At 49.4% G+C, this 21,723-nt stretch overlaps 2 protein-coding genes across 7 annotated transcripts in view; both read right to left on the bottom strand.

Annotated features, from left to right (window-relative positions):
* ST3GAL1 (ST3 beta-galactoside alpha-2,3-sialyltransferase 1) overlaps window positions 1-21,723 on the bottom strand; it is a 106,237-nt gene that overhangs the window by 30,255 nt on the left and 54,259 nt on the right. For all 6 annotated transcript variants that reach the window (XM_060277600.1, XM_035126173.2, XM_060277602.1 and 3 more), the window contains one exon: window positions 16,454-16,639. The gene's annotated coding sequence lies outside the window, so the exon portion shown is untranslated. The remainder of the gene's footprint in view (window positions 1-16,453; window positions 16,640-21,723) is intronic.
* On the bottom strand, window positions 7,608-11,305 carry LOC132592579 (protein NYNRIN-like). Its single transcript, XM_060278187.1, has one exon. The coding sequence runs from the start codon at window positions 11,178-11,180 to the stop codon at window positions 7,608-7,610; it is 3,573 nt and encodes a 1,190-aa protein (XP_060134170.1). The 5' UTR covers window positions 11,181-11,305.

Raw genomic sequence — 21,723 nt, 5'->3', positions numbered from 1 at the left:
GCTCCGTTTTGAGTGTTATGCTTCCGTTTTGAGTGCCACACTTCCGTTTTGAGTGTTACGCTGAGGTCTGTCTGTTTTTCCTATTTATTTTGCGTTTTCATGGCTCTTTTTTGTGACTATGTAGAACCCAGTTCAGCTACTGATTGACTGTGTGACTGCAATACATTGTTAATTGCTTTCATTTTATGGATCAATGGTCTTGTTAGACAGTAAAAGTCATGTTAAATTGCTGTTTTAGGGGTTGTTTTTAAAAGTCTGGAACGGATTAATCCATTTTGGATTACTTTCTATGGGAAAGCGCGCCTTGGTTTTGGAACGCTTTGGTTTTGGAATGGACTTCCGGAACGGATTAAGTTTGAGAACCAAGGTACTACTCCATGTGATGAAAATGAGATAAAGGATTTCTTTTTTTAGTTATTTCTTTTCTGTACTTTTTCTTTATATATATATGATTGTGTTATGCAGTATTCTATTTTATATTTTCTTTTCCCTTATTATTATTATTATTATTATTATTATTATTATTATTATTATTATTATTATTTTATGATATATTGCTTTTTATAAACGTGTTTGGTTTTTAGGACTTAATATGTTAAAAACCTTCAATAAAATTGTTTTTTAATAATAATAATAATAATAATAATAATACAGACCTGGGAAAGTTGTGCATGAAAACCAGGCACTTCCCCCTATCCTCCTTCGTAAACAGTCCCATGTACCACCGCAGTGTAGAAGATGTCACAATCCGAACCCACATCTCCAGCCCGCCCTTTTCAGATACGCTGTGCTTAATCCCCCGAGCCGTACTTCTGCAGGCCAAATCTAGGGGCACACATGCTACTTCCAAGCAAGCTTGTTATTAACTTCCAAACTCAAGTTGCCCATCAGTTACAGGACAGATAACGGAGTGCAGCAGAGGCCAAAGATTCAAGGAAGCGCTGGATGTTATGTAAGCAGAGCATCAGAGACAGAAAGTGCTTATCTAAGCTTTCAGCTGGCTTGTTTTACTCCTCTCCATCTCCCCTTTTGTTACAAGAGACTCTTATCTGATCTCTCCTTGTATTTATTGGGTTCTCTAACCCTTTCCTTGCCCTCTTGTGCTCTAAAGTTCCACTGAAAAGCTCTCCAACAGCCCCGCTACCTGGAAACCGAAATATTATGCTGCTAAACTGGGACAAGAGTTACAACCTAATCCTTAGGAGGGGGCAGGGAAGCAATAAATGACATACCCCGGAAAATGAGGACATAGCAAGCTGCCATATACTGAATCACACTTATTGGTCAATCTAGCTCAAGAATGCCTACATTGGCTGGCCAGAGGTGGTGGTGGGAGTTGTCATTTGCCAACTCCCAGAGGGTCACAGGTTCCCCACGCCAGCCCTAAATTATTCCCACTACATATTATGATGTCCTGTTCTGGACCGACAGCCTATCAACAGGGCCGTCTTAAGCATCCCTGGCACCCTGGCGCGGCGGATCCCTCCGGTGCCCCCACCCCCACCCCGTTTCCCAGCACGGCGGGCGGGCGGGCTCAGTGTGCAGCTTGACTGCCGGGCGCTGCTGCATGGTGGGCGGGCGGGCACACGGCTGCCGGGCGCTGCTGCGCAGTGGGCGGGCACAGCACGGCTGCCGGGCGCGGCTGTGCGGTGCCCCCCCCTGGCGGGAGGGCGCCTGGGCGCCCTGCGCCACCCAGACTGGCCGTAGGGCCAGCCCTGCCTATCAATGATATTTGAACGGCCCCAAATTCCAGCATTATATCTACATGTAAATAAAATTTGGGTATGCACACATATTTGGTATGTGTTTTTGGGGTGCCATAGTAAAGAGGGTCGAGTAAAGAGTAAAGGGGGACGAGAAGCGGACGACAGAGGACGAGATGGTTGGACAGTGTTCTCGAAGCTACCAACATGAGTTTGACCAAACTGCGGGAGGCAGTGGAAGACAGGAGTGCCTAGCGTGCTCTGGTCCTTTGGGGTCACGAAGAGTCAGACACGACTAAACAACAACAAAACAACAGAAAAGAGGGGCTCTCTGATGATTTAATTCTGGAACGATTTTATTGGGTGGGTGGGAAGATTGTTTCCCTAAGGCCGCCACTTGCCGATCCCTCTCCTCCTACAATTTTTTCTTTCCACGTGGGAGGTATTTTAAAGAAACCAGATTAGCATACATTAGAGAAGCAGTAGGCATGGCATTATCGGGAATGGGGAAATACATTTGAGAGTCACATTCAAAGGGGATTTGCACATCATAAAAGCCCCCAGTGTGGCTTCCTGGCTGCGAATCCCAAAGCATATTAAAAATGTTAATGCTGAATTAGGTAGATGGCGATAACTTTGTTGTTGGTGAGGGATCTCAGCGAAGGAGATAAATGTGTGGGCATTAAAATGAAAGGAATATATAAAAATTGGGTCCTTTTGCCTGCTGTGATAGATGCCAATTTTTGTTGTCTTTCAAAGCGTGAAGGTAAAGTGTGCCGTCTCTGTTTTGACAGGAAAAGTCCTCGCCCTCCCCCCCCCCACCCCAGCCCAGTTAAAGATTTCCGAGGACCTTTGTATTCATACCGGCACAGATTAGCGGAGAAAGACTTTAATTGAAATGCCGCACGCAAGGAATTAAAAAAAGGTGTTAATTAATGTTTGCAGGAGCACTGCAGAAAAAGCTGCCCGCAACTGAGTCCTACTCACGAGGAGACTCGCTGAAATTAACGACCGTAAGTTAGTCGTGCCCATTAACTTCAATGGTTCTGCTCTGAGTAGTGAGAGGTGTCCACAGAAGAAAGGAAAATCTACGTGGCCCAATGAAGATGGGAGGCTAGTTCAGGGAGTATTTCGTTGGGTGCTAAATTTTATGTGTCCGTGTATAATAATAATAATAATAATAATAATTGAATGAATTTGTATTCCAACCTTTCTCAAAAGATCCCAAGGTGATGTACAACATTATAAAAACAGAACACCAATGATAAAAACATAATTACACACAGCCTATTAGTAAAATCACCATCCTAACAGTCCCTACACAGGCCACAGATTATTGAAAAGCCATAGGCCTGGGGTAAAGAGGAATGCTATTGCCTGGCACTTAAAGAAATGCGGGGATGGGGCCAGGAGAACCTCTCTGGGGAGGGCATTCCACAATCGGGGAGCCACCACCGAAAATTCTTCCTACAAGGGAGTCAGTTGACAACAGACACGCTGTATTATGCTGAAGAAAAATGGCTTAAGATAAGGATCCTTGGGATCAGGAACTATGCTAGTGGCTAAGAAAGTGAGGAGAGCCCTGTTGGATCAAACCAAAGGCTACATCCAACTAAGTTCTACTCACAAGTAGACCCATTTGAAATCATGGGTCCCACGTTAATCATGGCCACTTCTTTCAATGCAAAGTGCAACTAGCATTGGATATAGCCCCCAAAGGCCCATCTGGCCCAGGCTTCCCCAACCTGGTGCCCTCCAGCTCCCATCAGCCCCAGCCAGCAGGCTGGTCCACCATCCTGTCTCCCCTGCAAAGGGGTGTGTGTGGACAAAATAATAATAATAATGAGATTGATGGCAACCTGGCTAGCTAGAATCCTGAACAGGAGGACGACTCCACGCTGCAACATTCTGTTGCAGGCACCACTTGAGTAGATCGATGGTGAATCCTCCACAAATCAGTTTCAACCCACCCCCATTTTAAAGCCATGGGTCTGTCGTGGAAATTTGTCCCCAAAATGCGCTTCCCTGTTAGAGGGACAGGCGCGGCTTGGAAGCTCCGGGATTGCGCTTGGTTCGCCTCCGCCGGGAAAATGACAGAGACCACGCGTTGCTGTCAGTGAAAACAAACAGATCCCTTTATTGAAAAAATGCAGAAAACTACAGCTGTAGGGTCCCTGCCTCTGGAAAAAAGGAAGGACCCCGGGAAATGGTGAAGTCCCCCTATATACCCTTCTGTTCATGCATGGAATTCTCTGGACTGGGAGGGAGGGGGAGACAAGGGCGACGGGTGGGAGATCGGATTAGCTAGGTGCGGAGATGACTTTTCTTTTCAGATGGAGAGATGTCAATCTCTCTTCTCCTGTCGTTGATGGCACTCCCCTTTGTTTCGACAGGTGGGCAATCTTCCGAGATGGGCGCAGGAGTGGAGCGATTTCCTGACGATTTCCATGAGGTGATTTTCATCCGGCAGGTGTTTTCCTCGAGGCCGCGGGAAGATGGACTATGGCATGTTTAATTTGAATAAAGTTGTCAAGCTAATCCTTCTATTGTCCGTGTCTTCCTTCGTTGGGTATGGGACGGTGATGGGGAGATTTCAGGGGGGCTTGGGGTCAGAGAAGGGTTGCACAGAAAATAAGTATGGAAACATTTCTAATACATCCTGACGTATACAGTTCTAAAATATGAAACAGTGATTTTTTCTAATACAGAGAGATACTAACAACCCTATTTTCTAATACAGAGGAACACTAGTTTAATTAATCAAGAGTAATATGGAGGTTGTGGTTATACGTATACAGTTCTAAAATATAAAACAGTGATTTTCTAATACAAAGAGATACTAACAACCTATTTTCTAATACAGAGGAACACTAGTTTAATTAATCAAGAGTAATATGGAGGTTGTGGTTAGGTTCTTAGGCATGTAGGGAGGGACGCCTTTCAAGGGATATAAGGGGTTTCTCACATTTAAGGCACATTAGGCCAGCAGGCATGTAATCACAAGAAGCAAGCATATAATCACGAGAAGGTAAAAGTTCATAGCAAGTTTGTATAAGGTTTGTATAAAATGGTAAGGTTGTATAAAGATGGGCTGCGTTACTTGGTGGAGTTTAGAAAGTGTCACTTTGAATTTGGGTTTCTCCCCCCCCCCTTCTTCTCTGGAGACGCTGTATCGGGGCTTGTAGCAATTGTCTCTTGGTTTCGGGCTGTCAGTGTTACAATGTTTACTTATGCCTCATTGAGTTCCGTGACAGGATTATTGTTAGCTTGGGCTGTGACTCATCGGGCTGTTTGTCTTGAACAGGAGGGAAGACGGAGCAAGGGAATGTGGAGTTTATGATAATGGTCTATGATAATTGTCTAGGCGAGGGTTGCATATGCTTGTCCTTTGCATATGCTTGTCCTTAGGCGAAGGGAAATGCAGAGTTTATGGTTGCATATGCTTGTCCTTAGGCGAAGGGGAAATGCAGAGTTTATGGTTGCATATGCTTGTCCTTAGGCGAAGGGGAAATGCAGAGTTTATGTTGGATTTTAGGAGGTGTTTGAGAGGTGTTTGAATATGTTAATCCTTGCGGAGGGGGTGCGGGTCTCTGGAGGGAAGGAGAGCCAAGCTGTGGCGGCGAAATGGTGGTGCGAAGGACTCTGGGTAGCCGTAGCTGTCAAGCTGTGGTTACCCCTCTCTGTTCATTCGTAGCGGTGTGTAGGAAACCCCAAATGTGAATTCATAACAATATCCCCTCTCTGAGGCAATGTTGTTGTATAACAACCAATCATTGCCTCACATAATTGGCAATAGCGTACTCTCCATTTCCAAGGTGGTACATAGGGACAACTTCAGGGTATGTGGTGGCCGGATGAAGGGGGGCTTGGATTCGCGGGGTTGGCGGCATGCGGAGCGCTGTCATCATGGTGGGAAAGCATTGCGTGCAGCAGAAGAAGAAAGCAATGATCAGCGTGATGGACAGGAGAATCAGTAGGAGTCCTTTTGCGAGTTCGCGGATCCATGTGGTTGATGGCAGCCAAAACCATGGATCCCAGTCCGAGAGTCCTTCATGTGGGATCTCTTGTAGGGTCTCGGTGAGGGAGTTGAGGGTCTGTAGATGACCTGTGATGTTAAGGGTCTGATCTGATACGTAAGAGCAGCATTCGGTGCCTATTAGCTTGCAGGCACCTCCAATCGACGACAATAGGTAGTCTGCGCAAAGTCTGTTCTGGGTTGATAGAAGGCGGACCTGGTTAAGTTCGGTGAGGAGTGCTAGGGTGGTAGCCTCTGATTCCTTGATGAACTGCAGAAGGACATCCGCGAGGCGGAGGATGTCGAGGTGGTTTGCAAAGGTGCCATATGAGGGAAGGAATCCACGGAGCCACGTCTCACCGTTAGGCTGGATTCGGGCACGGGTTGTGAGAGACGGTGTCCTCCTGTTTCTCAAGCGGCCAGTCGGTTGCGTCCGGGACACGCGAAAGCCGGGGTGGACGTGGCCCAGGTAGCATGATCCCTGCATGTGTATGGAAGCCCAGGTGTAGCCCCTAGACCCACAGGTCCAAAATAATCCGGCAAGGGGCCTTTCGATGCGCCCCGTCTTGAAGACGTTCACGATTTCGGGTGGCGGGGCTTCCCCCGTAAATGGTGTAAGGATGGCAGTCAAGGCGTCCGCTAGCGTGGGGTAGATGCGGGAGTGGGAATGGTTGCGGACCAATGTGGAGAGTCCGTCGGGGTTTGTGCGGATCGTGATGTTGCAGATGCTTGTACCGATGTGATCTCCTGTCCCTGCAAACTCTCGGCACAGGGGTCCCACAGTGCGGCCGCTGAGGTAGATATATTGTGAGTTGGGGGGCAGGAACGTGAGGTTTCGCTGAAGGAGGTAGGTAGATTTGAATTGGTCCAAGGTAAGGGGGGTGCTTATCAGAGGAATCCCTTCGTCGATGTGGGAGGGGGCGTGTGCGCAGATCCAGCATTCTGACAGGTTAGTTGTCTGAACGACTCTCTGAAGAAGTTGTATGTAGCTGTTGCCATGCCATGATGACAGCCTGCGGGATTGGGGTGGTGGGGTTGAGTCAAAAATCCTGACATACCGTGGCGCTGTGCCCATAGGGTGGATGGGGTCTGCAGATCTAAGGTAGGCCGGGTCGGTCGTGATGCCGCCACAACGTTGGGGGCCCTGTGGATCCCATTCGGAGCGCTTTCCCCCTCCGACCGGGTGCAGCCAGCCCTCGATGTATGAGCTGCCTGTCCAAGTTGGCGGGGTGTGTAAGTCCCATACACAGCAAAATTGGTGCACGCAGATGCCTTGTAGAGTGGAGGTTGTAGATGGTGCAGAGCAATAAAATCCATAAGTCCAGCGTTCGGAGTACATAGAGTCTGTATACGTCTCCCAGAGTTCTTTCCCAAGTTCGGAGGCATTAAACTGACGGGTCATTTTTCCCCATTTCGCGCGGATGTAGGTTCCGTTGTGGCAGGTCAAGCGGCTCCACGAGTCATCTAGAGAGTAAACGGCGCGTCCGATGGCGGTAAAGGAGGAATCGCGGATGATCAATTCCCAAGCTTGAGTATCCTGCAGTTGGGGTCGAAAGGCGTGACGAATGAAGGTCCTGGTGCCGGCTAGGCAGAAGCTGAATTCCCCGAGGGCACTAAGCTCGCTTGGGTCGTTGAGATCGCGGTCGACGTAGGAGTGTTCCAGGGCACTGTTTCCACATTGCAGTCCAAGGGGGTTGCCAGTGGCCAATAGGAGGATGTGGAGGAGGCAGGAACAGGCGCCGCTCCAGAAATGCATGGTTGCCCTGGCCGGAAAATCCTAAGGAAAAAGAACAGACACACAAACGTACAACACGAACACGCACAAGACAACAAAGAGCACATAGGAAGGGAAGAGGGGGTGGCAGGGAGAGATAATTGGGTTTCTAGTACTACGTTGTTTCAGGTGATGGATTCTCCACCCTTCGGAATTGGAGTTTTATCGGAGGGCGGTCGGGGTCATCTGGGCAAGGGTCCACCACTATTTTTGAGAGCCATCTTGCCTCTGAGCAATCATCTGGTTCTTCCCCAGCAGTTGGGGTGTTGCGAGTGTCCCGGCCGTTGCCAGGACCGTCATCGGTGGTTGCGGGGCTCTCCGCGTCTGCGGTGTTGTCTTCGGGGTCAGCGGGGGGTGCAGATGCCTTGCAGAAAGTATAGTGAATCCACGCACCCCTCTCTGGTACCTTTACCGAAGTAGGAGTTGTGAGGAGAACCTGGAACGGGCCCTCCCACGATGGTTCAAGAGTGTCTTTCCTAAGCGATTTTATGAGAACCCAGTCCCCGGGTTGGAATAGGTGGGCATCTACATCCAAAGGAACGTTCTGAGCAGTGGCAGCGTACTCATGTAGCCTCTTGAGTTGGCGCTGCAGTTGGGTAACGTATGTAACAAGTTCGTTCTCCCCCGCTTCGAGTTCAGATACAGGCAATTGAGTTGTGTGGGTGGGAGAGGGGCGGCCAAATAGGAGTTCATAAGGAGAAAGTTTTAGAAGTCCCCTTGGTTGGCTCCTAATATTGTGTAGCACGATGGGAAGCGCATTAATCCATTTCAGTCCCGTGGCGGAGCAAATTTTCCCTAGCTGGGTCTTTATGAGTCCATTCATCCTCTCCGTCTGGCCGGAGGAAGGGGGGTGGTAAGGGGTGTGAAGGTGCCATTTGATGCCAAAGGCTCGGGCTACAGACTGCACGATTTCAGCTGTGAAGTGTGTCCCACGGTCGCTGTCAAGGCGTCTTGGCACTCCGAACCAGGGGATGATTTCCTGCACCAGGATGCGGGCAACGGCATTGGCGGTGGCGCGTTTGCACGGGAAGGCTTCTGGCCAAAAGGTCAGTTGGTCCGTGATGACAAGGAGGAATTTGTACCCCAGGCACTTTGGAAGTTCGGCGAAGTCAAGTTGGAGGCTTTCAAAAGGAAGATAAGCCCACGGTCGAGATCCTGGGGGTTTCTTGGGTTCCCTCTTGGGGTTGAAGCCGGCGCAGATCACACAGTTCTTCAAGATGGCCTTGGCGTGTTGGTAGGCTCCCGGGGCGTACCAGTGTCTGAGCATACTTTCTGCCAGCCTTGAAGAACCCCAATGTGTGCACTGGTGTAGGACGCGCAAATGTTTGGGAACCCACGTTTTGGGCATCAGGAGGCGGCCGTCCGGAAGGGTCCAGATGTCATTAGTTTTTGTTCCTCCCAGTTCTTGCCACAATTTAAGTTCCCCAGCATCAGCGGACTGGTACATGCGGGCAAAGTCTACGTCGGAGGGGGCTACAAGTGCCTGGAATTCATTTCTCGGCTGTTCCGAGATGGCGGCTCTCTGCGCTGTCGCGTCAGCTTTTCGGTTTCCGACCGAGACAAAGTCCGTTCCCTTCGTGTGAGCCTTGCAGTGGATGACAGAGATTGCCTTTGGGAGGTGAATGGAGTCCATTAACCTCTTGACGAGGGCCGCATGGGAGATTTGTGTACCAGCTGCTGTCAAAAATCCCCTCTGTTTCCAGAGCGTCCCAGTGGCGTGGAGTAATCCAAAACAGTACTTGGAATCCGTGTAGATATTGATGCGTTTGCCCTCTCCTATTTCACATGCTCTTATGAGCGCTATTAGTTCAGCAGCTTGGGCGCTGTACTTTGAGCAGATGGGGGCAGCTTCTAGGATCTGTTCGTGCGTAACGACAGCGTACCCCGTTCTTCTTACCCCGGCAATAGTTTTGGAGCTGCCGTCAGTAAATATGGTCATGTCAGGGTCGCTGAGGGGGAGATAGTCCAAGTCATCTCTGGGTTTTTCAGCTAGGCGGACAGCTTGGGTGCAGTCGTGGTGGGGAGTTCCATCGTCGGGAAGGGGAAGGAGGGTGGCAGGGTTGAGGGTGTTCACCCGTTTGATCCGTACGTTGGATGGGGTAAGCAGAGCAGCCTCATATTGGTTGAGTCTTTCGTTGCTGAAGTGTTGGCAGCCACGCAGGTTCAATAAGGTGGCTACGGAGTGGGGCACGTTGAGGACAAGTTCCTGGTTCCGAACTATTTCAAGTGCCCTGTCAACAAGTTCTGCGGCGGCGGCTATGGCCCTGAGGCATCCCACCGTCCCTCTTGCCACGCTGTCTAGTTGGACGCTGTAGTATGCTACTGGCCTCTCCTGTCCCCTGAAAGATTGAGTGAGCACCCCGGACGCTACTCCCTTACGTTCATGCACAAAGAGGGAGAAGGGGAGGCGGTAATCGGGGAGACCCAAGGCTGGGGCCATTTTTAGTTCTCTTTTTATGGTTTCGAAGTTATTCAGGCACTCCTTGCTCCATACCAAGGGTTCTGGTTCATCTTTGCCAGTCATGTGGACGAGAGGTTTGGTTAGTTCTCCATAGCCGGCGATCCATGCTCTGCAGAAGCCGCTCATGCCAAGAAATCCACGTAGCTGTTTCTTGGTTTTGGGGATAGGAACTCTTTCGATGGCTTCTATCCTTTCTGGTGTGAGGGCACGGACTCCCTGCCCGATGTAATGTCCGAGGTACTTTACTTTAGTTAGGCAGAACTGGAGCTTCTTTGGCGACACTTTATGTCCCTTCTCTGCTAAAGCGCTGAGGAGGTAAATGGTGTCCTGTTTACAGCTGTCTTCAGACGGACTTGATATCAGAAGGTCATCAACATACATCAAGAGAGACGACCCTGCAGGGAAGGACAGGTCTTGCAGATCCTTGTGCAGTGCCTGTGCAAAAATCGTGGGGCTCTCAAGGTAGCCTTGTGGAAGCCTGGTCCACGTTAACTGACTGTGTCCCCAGGTGAAAGCAAACAGGAACTGGCTGTCCTCATGCACCCTTATTGAGAAGAAAGCGGAACAGAGGTCTACTACTGTGAAATGGGTACATTGAGGCGGAATTCCCGTCAGGATGGTGTTGGGGTTTGCAGTGATGGCGTGCCTGGGAATGACGAAATTGTTAATAATCCTGAGGTCTTGGACCAAACGATATTTAACGAGAGTACCTGGGGGCCCGATTTTCTTGACGGGCAGGAGCGGCGAATTGCAGGGGCTTGAGCAGGGGACGAGTATTCCCTGTCCCATGAAGTCTTCTATCATCGGTTTTAACCCTTCGATGGCTTCCCGTGGCAGCGGGTATTGATTCACGCGGGGGAAGGGAACTCCAGTGGGGTAGTTTATTCGGACGGGTTCAGCAGATTTCAGGAGTCCAACAGAGGTAGAGGTGGTTCCCCAGAGCCACACTGGGACAGAGTTCGCTAACTCGGGGGGAATATCTAAGTCAGGTAGTTTCTCCTCCTGTAGGATGCCCTGGAAGGTAATTACAGATTCCTCTGGCATGTGTAGATAGATGCCTTCTGAACTACACATGATGGTTGCTTTGAGTTTACACAGGAGGTCCCGTCCCAATAAGTTGATGGGGCTGGAGGTCAGGAGGAAGGAATGCTCGGCTGTCAGGGGTCCCAGTGTCACAGTGGTGGGTTCGGAGAGGTTGCAGGTTCGGGGGATTCCGTCTATGCCCATGATACGTTGTTTCTGAGAGCTGGGTCGTAGGTGGCTATCACTGAGCGTAGAGAAGGTGGCCCCTGTGTCGACGAGGCAGCGGTATTCGTGGCCATCGATGGATATGGTACAGGTGGGTTCGTTAGCGGACAGACGGAATGTAGGGCAGGCCAGGGCTGTCAATTCGGAATCCCCTTCTGATTGTCAATAACTGGGTGGTTGGCTGGTATTTTGGAGGAAGGGGTTCAGGTGGTCCCCGGCTGGCTGCGGGTTCCAGGGTGGGCTGATTGTTGGCTGTCCCCCAGTGTTGGGCATGGGGTGGGTTCGATTGAAACGTCCCGGGCAATCCCGTCGGAAATGGCCTTCTTTCAGACACCCATAACAGACTATAGGGGAGCCCTGACGGGTATGTTCCCTGGCTTGCCCCCCTGCCGGTGCTTGTTGGTGGTAGGGGTGGCTGGCTTGAGTCCGTTGGTGGGTGCTCACTGGGACCGGGGATGATTTATACGATTGCTGTGGGCTATAGGGCAGAGGTTGGTATGGTGCTCTGAGTGCGAGAGCCAAAATGCGGGCATTTTCCTCTCTTTCGCGTTTCTCCTCCTTCTTTTTCCTCTCGTCTCGACCTTCATACACTGTCTTAGCTATGGACAAGATTTCGCTGATGGGCTTTCCCTCGTATCCCAATTGGAAATCGAGGACCTTCTTGATATCAGGCTGGCATTGGGTTTTGAAGAAGCTTCTAACGATGACTTGATTATCTTCGGTGGTGGGGTCAATTCCTCCCCAGGTTCTAAAAGCGGCCAACAGTCGGGTGTAGAAGGCGGAAGGGCTTTCGTCTGGCCCTTGGGTCACTGATTGTATTTTAGTCCAATTGGTGCCCTTCTTCCCTGCCAGTTTTATGCCTTCTAGGATAGCCTTGCGGAACATTTTTAGGCTCCAGATTCCCTCTTCCTTGTTATAGTCCCAGTCAGGTTCGGTCAGGATGCATGCTGAGGTTAAACCGACTGCCCCTGCAGGTCTCCTTGGAAGGGTTTGGAAGCCTTCCCTCTCGATCGCTTCCCTTGCTTTAGCGAAGATGTCTTCTCTCTCTGCGTCGTTGAAGAGGGTGTGTATGAGTGTGTGGACGTCGGCCCACGTCGGGTTGTGCGTGGAGAAAATGGCCGAAATTTGTCGATAGCAGAGGTCGGGGTCGTCCTTTAGGGTTCTCATGTGGTTGGCCCAGTTCATGAGGTCTGACGTTGAAAACGGGATGTGGGCATAAGCGTAGGTAGGTGGCTGCCCAGCGGCGACTGGCGCGAGGGGAATAGATCTGAGGGGGAATTGGCCCTTCTCTTTTGCAGCGTCTGTGGTCTGGTCGCCTTCCCCTTCCTTCTCCTTAGGCTGTGTCCGTGGCGCTTTAGTTACTGCATCCAAGATATCAACAAATTTGAAAAGGAGTCTCTCGTCTATGCTATGGCTCCGGGTTCGAGATGCAACCGGGCTTGCAGCAGGCGGGATGGAAGTGGCTGCGGCTTGGGTGCTTTGAGGACCATCGCTGGCTGTGGCGTCGACATTGGGTACCTGGAGAGTCGTAGCGGGCGGCTGCGGTGTTGGCGCTGGCAACTGCGGAGCTGGAACAGACACTGGAGCAGGAGCGGGTACTGAAGCAGGAGCGGGTATTGAAGCTGGAGCGGGCACTGAAGCTGGAGCGGGCACTGAGGCAGGAGCGGGCACCGAAGCTGGAGCAGGCACTGAAGCTGGAGCGGGCACTGAGGCAGGAGCGGGCACCGAAGCTGGAGCAGGCACTGAAGCTGGCTCTGCTGGGGGTGACGGGGGCAATCCCACGGGGGCCCTCTGTGCTAGGGAGGCTATCTCGCAGGGTTCTTCTAACATAGCTTCTTGGTATGGCGGGGGCCCCTTCAGTGGGGTGACGATAGGCATTTGTCGGGGTGCTGTGCTGTCACCCTTCAGCTTCTTTCGGGCGCTCTCAAAGATATCAAGGTACCTAATCTGGAGGGGGTACTGGTCTTCTAGGGCGACACGCAACGCGGCCAGTCGTTGCAGATTAAAGGATCCCTCCCTTATCCATCGCAGTTCTGCGGGCTGCCTTGCAGTAATTTTCACCCAATCTTTTGTGCAGAGTTTCATCAACTTGGTTTGCGATATTCCCTTCCCGTCTGAAAGGACGTCCCAGTGGCTGAGGACGTATTTCAGCGGGCTGTCAGTGTTCAGGCGAGAAGTAAGCTCCGGCGGAGCTTCCTTCTCCCCTGAAGCCTGCAGCGATGTCCCTTTGGACAAGGGTGCACCCATTTTCTGCCCTGGTCAGTCTCCGAAGGGGCACTTGCGCAAGTTCTAGCCCTGGGCAGTCTCCGACGGGGCTTTGGGGTCTCTCGGGGTTCTGGGGACTCCTGGGGAACCTGGGGCACGTCTAAGGAAGGTGGACAGACTCCGATAGGAAAGTGGACCGACTCCGATAGGAAAGTGGGCTTGGGAAGGTTTGCTAAAGGGCTCTCTAAGGGAAAATGGGGTTTGGAAAGTCTCCTTAGGAAAACGTTCTAGGAAAGTGGGCTCACTCCGAGGAGGACTCCTACTCCCACCCAAAATTTAATAGTGCCACAGCAATCTCCCTGCCTTTTACACTCTAGACTCAGGTCCTACTGAACGCTTGCCCACACAATGCCAGATCGGACCTGAGGAATGCAAAGTAGGAAAAGGGAACGGGCGCACTTGCAATCTCTGGTCATGGGTCATTCCTAAGAAAGGTCGCCATGGCAGAGGGGCGTCTTCACCCGGGATAGCTAAGCGAGAGAAGGAAGAGTTGCCAAGGCTTGCTATCTGGGCAAAACTCCGACGGACAACAAGCCTTGGGGAGGGAAAGGGCAGCCGCAAAACCTTCCAGCCTGGGCAGACTCCGACGGGCTTTGGGTTTTTTGGCTGTGAAAAATAGGAAAGAGTTTGATTGCTGTGACAATTCCCACCCCAAAGAGCCAATTCCCTATTGATACTCACGTTGCAGCGCGCTGCCTTCTTTTCCTGAAGCTTGGTCACCTCGCAACAATCAGGAGAAGAAAATCTTGTAAAAATCAACCCCCACGGCCGTCTGGATCCTGTTTGTTTTCCCTGTGTGGTCCCGCTAAGGATCCCAGTTAGGCCAGAACTCCAGGGACAGTCAGGGAAGGAGATCCCCCCTGCAAATGGCTGGGTGCGCTTGGGCCCTCCAACCACGGCTCCCCCAGAGTACGGCTAAACGAAGGCTCCTGGCTGGCTCGCCATAAACTGTCGTGGAAATTTGTCCCCAAAATGCGCTTCCCTGTTAGAGGGACAGGCGCGGCTTGGAAGCTCCGGGATTGCGCTTGGTTCGCCTCCGCCGGGAAAATGACAGAGACCACGCGTTGCTGTCAGTGAAAACAAACAGATCCCTTTATTGAAAAAATGCAGAAAACTACAGCTGTAGGGTCCCTGCCTCTGGAAAAAAGGAAGGACCCCGGGAAATGGTGAAGTCCCCCTATATACCCTTCTGTTCATGCATGGAATTCTCTGGACTGGGAGGGAGGGGGAGACAAGGGCGACGGGTGGGAGATCGGATTAGCTAGGTGCGGAGATGACTTTTCTTTTCAGATGGAGAGATGTCAATCTCTCTTCTCCTGTCGTTGATGGCACTCCCCTTTGTTTCGACAGGTGGGCAATCTTCCGAGATGGGCGCAGGAGTGGAGCGATTTCCTGACGATTTCCATGAGGTGATTTTCATCCGGCAGGTGTTTTCCTCGAGGCCGCGGGAAGATGGACTATGGCATGTTTAATTTGAATAAAGTTGTCAAGCTAATCCTTCTATTGTCCGTGTCTTCCTTCGTTGGGTATGGGACGGTGATGGGGAGATTTCAGGGGGGCTTGGGGTCAGAGAAGGGTTGCACAGAAAATAAGTATGGAAACATTTCTAATACATCCTGACGTATACAGTTCTAAAATATGAAACAGTGATTTTTTCTAATACAGAGAGATACTAACAACCCTATTTTCTAATACAGAGGAACACTAGTTTAATTAATCAAGAGTAATATGGAGGTTGTGGTTATACGTATACAGTTCTAAAATATAAAACAGTGATTTTCTAATACAAAGAGATACTAACAACCTATTTTCTAATACAGAGGAACACTAGTTTAATTAATCAAGAGTAATATGGAGGTTGTGGTTAGGTTCTTAGGCATGTAGGGAGGGACGCCTTTCAAGGGATATAAGGGGTTTCTCACATTTAAGGCACATTAGGCCAGCAGGCATGTAATCACAAGAAGCAAGCATATAATCACGAGAAGGTAAAAGTTCATAGCAAGTTTGTATAAGGTTTGTATAAAATGGTAAGGTTGTATAAAGATGGGCTGCGTTACTTGGTGGAGTTTAGAAAGTGTCACTTTGAATTTGGGTTTCTCCCCCCCCCCTTCTTCTCTGGAGACGCTGTATCGGGGCTTGTAGCAATTGTCTCTTGGTTTCGGGCTGTCAGTGTTACAATGTTTACTTATGCCTCATTGAGTTCCGTGACAGGATTATTGTTAGCTTGGGCTGTGACTCATCGGGCTGTTTGTCTTGAACAGGAGGGAAGACGGAGCAAGGGAATGTGGAGTTTATGATAATGGTCTATGATAATTGTCTAGGCGAGGGTTGCATATGCTTGTCCTTTGCATATGCTTGTCCTTAGGCGAAGGGAAATGCAGAGTTTATGGTTGCATATGCTTGTCCTTAGGCGAAGGGGAAATGCAGAGTTTATGGTTGCATATGCTTGTCCTTAGGCGAAGGGGAAATGCAGAGTTTATGTTGGATTTTAGGAGGTGTTTGAGAGGTGTTTGAATATGTTAATCCTTGCGGAGGGGGTGCGGGTCTCTGGAGGGAAGGAGAGCCAAGCTGTGGCGGCGAAATGGTGGTGCGAAGGACTCTGGGTAGCCGTAGCTGTCAAGCTGTGGTTACCCCTCTCTGTTCATTCGTAGCGGTGTGTAGGAAACCCCAAATGTGAATTCATAACAGGTCCTAGGAAGGAAGGGGGCGGACTGAGCTCTGGAGGTAGCTAGTTGCTCATCCCTGTGATGGGCAGAAGCGGACTGGATTTGGAGAGACCGTTTTGCTAAAGCTAAACTCTTCTCCTTTGCTACTTTCCTTTTGGCCTTTTGCCACCTCTGCCCAGGGAAGGGCTGCTCCTTTGACATTCAACAGCTCTTTGCCCCTCTCTCCCTTTCCACATGGCAGATTCCAGGACGGAGGAGGAGGCTCGCTTGCCGAACCTGCATCCAACTCAGCATTGTGAGAACACAAAGGGCCCCATTTACCTTGCCAGCCTCTTTCACTTGGCTGCTTTTCTGAACACTGGGCGCACTGTTGATGGATTTTCTCCTGGTCACCGTTTCTTCCCCTTGTTTTTGCCAAAGCTGCTCTCCAATTTCGCTCTATTCTCCGGTGAATATGTGGTTCTTCGGCAGAGGTGATGTGGGCACAGACTCGGGGTCTTCGTAGATCTGCAGGGGTGGAGAGCAGGGAATTTAGCGCTGCGTGCAAATAACAAAACGTGTATCAGGAGCAAGTATCTAGTCTCTGTTGACTATGAAAATAAGCTTCGAAATCTATAGGCCTGGTGAAATTTCAGAAGGCACCTGTAGGAGGGGAGATCTAAACAAGATTTCCTATGGAGAAAAGAAGCAAAGTAAATTCACAGGGTGTGTAAAACTTTTTTTACAACCTTATGTTCCTGTAGCTTAGTTAGAGGAACTTTTGCCAAAAACAACAACAACAAAGAAATGAACTGCCATTTTCAAATCTCTTAAAAATAGGTCGCCCCAAAACGCAGTGCTTTTTTTCTAGAAAAACAGGTACTCAGCATGAAGTTGTTACCATAAGTGCCACACTTAAAAAAAACAAAACCAAAAGAGATGTCGGTACAGAGTACCCTTGAAGACCCCCCTAAAGCACTGGTAATATGCATAGCATGTACAGGAAAAATTGAGCTTGCAAATTTTCTGCTACTTGTACAATGCTTTGTACATTGTACATCACTTCTTATTGCTTAGAATAAATCGAGGTTCTTGTGCGATACTGTATATTGCCACTGAAAGAACTATTAAAAATTCAGACGTTTAGTTGTGTGCCCACAAGGCTTTCTATATAGACCAATTTTTGGATTCTACTAGAATGTTCCAACCAGCTTTAGAATGCTCCAGGCACTGTAAAAGTTCTAAAAAGTTCCATAAAGTTTTTTTTAAAGTGCTAATACTCATGAAGAGTGGTGTCACATATACGATGATTGCAACTTTTCATTTTGGGGTGACTTTTTACACAACTGAGAAGAATTAGTTCCCTTTTTTTCAGTGTTTCTAAGCAAAGGTTCATCCCTTTATGATTCAGGAAATATTTATTTATTTATTTTAAAGTCAAAAAGTTAAAACTAGTATGCACGTTTTGCAGAACTTAGACAGGTCAGCTTTCATCGGAAAAGAACTTGGCACTGCTGTTTGGCACACAGACTCGTACGTGTATTTTCTGTGCTGCCACAGAATCGTGGCCTCTTCAGAGTCCTGGTGCTCGTATTTCAGAGCTCAGATTTTGGAGACTTTCCCTTGCACCTTAATAAGGAATTGGCTTAGTCCCAGCTACCTTATAACCTCGGCAGGCGATGGGACTTGTCTCTGGGGTTTTGACAGTGGTTGACGGTCACAACTGCTAGCCTGCCAATGCAACCTGATCCTAATACTACACACTTCCCCCCCCCTCCACCTGCAGCCAAGATGGTGCGGCTGAGTTGTGTAACAATTGCTATGTCATGAAGCCAGAGGGAGGGAAAGGCACAGCCTCCACTCTGATCTCTGGAGTCTGGCACAGTGCTGCCAAACCAAACAAGGCCCAGAGCAGACTGAAGATTTATCTCTAGCCCACCATTCTGCACCACAAAGTGGCAAAACCAAACACGCTGAGGAGACCCACAAGCGGAAGGGCACAGAAGGCAACAGCCCCTCTCATTTAGAACGATAGAATCCTAGAGCTGGAAGGGACCCCATGGGTCATCTAGTCCAACCCCCTGCAACACAGGAATGTGCAAGGTGAAAAAGGTAAAGGTGAAGTCCAGTCAAAGGCGACTATGGGCTTGCGGTGCTCATCTCACTTTCAGGCCAAGGGAGCCAGCGTTTGTCCACAGACAGCTTTCTGGGTCATGTGGCCAGCAGGACTAAACCACTTCCGGCACAATAGGACACCGTGACAGAAACCAGAGCACACGGAAAGGCCATTTACCTTCCCGCCGCAGAGGTACCTAATTATCTACTTGCACTGGCGTGCTTTCGAATTGCTAGGTTGGCAGGAGCTGGGGCAGAGCAACAGGAGCTCACCCCGTCGTGGGGCCTTGAACCGCCAACCTTCTGATCGGCAAAGCCCAAGAGGCTCAGTGGTTTAGACCACAGCACCACCTGCATCCCACCCACAGGAATATGCGCCCATATGGAAATCCAACCTGTGAAGCTTGGCATTATTAGCACCATGCTCTAACCAACTGGGCTAACCAGCAAGACAGAACACTTGGTATCATGACTCACAATGTGTTCTCTTATATAGGTAAAGGTAAAGGGACCCCTGACCGTTAAGTCCAGTCGCAGACGACTCTGGGGTTGCGGCGCTCATCTCGCGTTATTGGCCAAGGGAGCCGGCATACAGCTTCCAGGTCATGTGGCCAGCATGACAAAGCCACTTCTGGCAAACCAGAACAGCACACGGAAACGCCGTTTACCTTCCTGCCAGAGCGGTACCTATTTATCTACTTGCACTTTTGACGTGCTTTCGAACTGCTGGGTTGACAGGAGCTGGGACCGAGCAACAGGAGCTCACTCCGTCGCGGGGATTCGAACCTTCTGATCAGCAAGCCCTAGGCTCTGTGGTTTAACCCACAGCGCCATCAGCATCCCTAAAAAGCCATATAAAAAGTTTAAATAGCCCTGTTTTAATTTTTCATGGCTTTTGAAAATGCCGTCTAACCTGGTTATAACCTCCCGCTGCCCACCCTGTGGCAATGGGTTGAATCCAAAGCTAATTCTGCTTAGAGTAGACCCACTGAAACTAATGGACTGAGTGCTGTAACAACATAAGGTGAGCCTGATGGATGAGGTCTATGGCCCATCAAGTCCAGCAGGACATGAATTCGTAAAGTGTGGCGTAATGGCTTGGAGTGTTGGACTAAGGCCAGGGAGAGCAGAGTTCGAATCCCTCTCAACTTAGCCATTTAAGCTCTCTGGGTGACCTTGAGCCAGTCACCATCTCTTAGCCTAACCTACCTCACAGGGTTGTTGTGAGGGTGACATGGGAAGGAGAACCATGTACGCTACCTTGAGATCCTTAGAAGATAAAGCAACTGTGATAAATAAATAAGGCAGAGGGCCTTCTTGGTAGTAGCGCTCTCCCTGTGGAACTCCCTACCATCAGAGGTCAAGTAGATAAATAGTTATACACATTTAGAAGACATCTTCAGGCAGCCCTGCTGTACAGGGAAGTTTTTTAAATTGATTTATGTTTTATTGTGTTTTTTATATTTTGGGGGGAGCTGCTCAGGGTGGCTGAGGGAACCCAGTCAGATGGGTGGGGTACCAATATAATAATAATAATAATAATAATAATAATAAATAATGGTGGTCATCATTAATTAACCCAACAAGCCTCACACAGCAGTGACATACAAAGAACTGGAGTTTAAGGAAACAGAAATTCATGTGTTCAGGGTAAAACTCCCCTACAGGAAATGTATACTTTCCCCATCAGATAGACACAATCTTCATTGTATTTTCAGGATCTGCTGAAGACATTGCAGTACTCTTTAAAGAAGCCTTCTTAAGTGGGGATTTGTGTATCAGTCAGTATCCGTATTGGAGATTTATATCTATCTACTGTATATAAGGGACGCAGGTGGTGCTGTGGGTTAAACCACAGACCTAGGGCTTGCTGATCAAGAAGGTCAGCGGTTCAAATCCCTGCGACGGGGTGAGTAGATAAAAAGGTACCGCTCCAAGCAGGAAGGTAAACGGTGTTTCCATGTGCTGCTCTGGTTCTCCAGAAGCGGCTTTGTCATGCTGGCCACATGACCTGGAAGCTGTACGCCAGCTCCCTTGGCCAATAACACAAGATGAGCGCCGCAACCACAGAGTCGGTCACGACTGGACCTAATGGGCAGGGATCCCTTTACTGTGTATATATAGCACACACACACACACACACACACACACACACACACAGTGGGACCTTGACTTGCGAGCTATTCGACATCCGATGTTTTCGAGTTACGAGCGGAAAAAGTGGCTGCGCGCTTACGATTTTTCGACATCCGGACGAAAAACCCGTTCGCGGCTAGATGCGGTTTCCTCGAGTTACAAATTTTTCCGTTTCCAATGCATTCCTATGGGAAACCGCTTTTCCTATGGAAAACTCGACTTACGAAGTTTTCAACTTATGAGTGTGCATTCGGAATGGATTAAATTCATAAGTTGAGGTCTCACATGTGTGTGTGTGTGTGTATGTATGTATGTGTGTGTGTGTGTGTGTGTGTGTATGTATATATATATATATATATATATATATATATATATATATATATATATATATATATGCGCAATTGCTTTAGGGAATAATAGAGTGGCCCTGATCTGCTGCTCCATCTCCAGTTTCTAATCAGAGAAGAGAAAACACACACACACACACACACACACACACACACACACACACCATCCATCCATCCATCGCATCTGACTTGCTCTTTTGATCCCCTCCCTTTCAGTCCTGCTTAAAATCATTCACCTTCACAACCCCTCTGGGGGATTTTTAAAAAAGCAGCAGCTATTTCTTCCAATGACGTTAACGTGGCATTCTCGGATGTCTCCCATGCATAAGCCGTTTCTCTCCCCTCCTTTATTTACTGCTGGAAGGCTCTTATGTTTTGAGCCTCGGCAGCCAGAGGAACAGAATCTCCAGCATGTGCGGTTGGTGGGATGTTTGTTTGGCAACGGGGGGCAGGCTTCCGAGTTGCCCTTTTGCCAAGTCTCTTGTGTCTCCTTTGGCAGCATCGCCAGGCATGGCATGAAAGCAGGCAGGGGAGACCTGCTAAAAAGCAAGTGCGGTGGCGAGATCTGAATAGACAATTGTCCCGGCACTCGATGAACAAGATGGTTGGCAAAATAGGAGAGGGGCCAGCTCGGGTCAGCTTCTGTATGCGTTATTTCACTCTTCTGTCACACAGGTCAACGGGAAACCTATATAAGTTCATTGCACTTATTTTTAAGCATTCCGTGAGCTCCATAGTCATTACCGCAGCTATCTTTACAATGGGTTGCATGCAACTAAATTATCGCACAGACAGAATGACTTCTGCCGGGTGCAAGGGAGCTTTGGCTTCCTCCTGCGCCCTGCTAAATCCACTCTGTGGGATCTCCTGACCCTCTGGAGAAGATTTTTAGGTGGTGGCAGGGAAAGGAGGAGGAAGAGGAAGTTCCATTGTGTTTGTGGAAAGATTTCATTGAATACAACCCAACGTTCTTGTAAGAAAGGCCAGCCTTTATCATCCCAGTATCACCAGCAC

Source organism: Zootoca vivipara, chromosome 8 (genome assembly GCF_963506605.1).
Source record: "Zootoca vivipara chromosome 8, rZooViv1.1, whole genome shotgun sequence".
NCBI classification, from domain to species: domain Eukaryota; kingdom Metazoa; phylum Chordata; class Lepidosauria; order Squamata; family Lacertidae; genus Zootoca; species Zootoca vivipara.
This window is presented reverse-complemented; position numbering and strand designations above follow the sequence as displayed.

What these genes read in the sequence shown, in the direction of transcription:
- LOC132592579 (XM_060278187.1), bottom strand. Translation starts at nt 11,180, where the DNA reads ATGGGCATAGACGGAATCCCCCGAACCTGCAACCTCTCCGAACCCACC.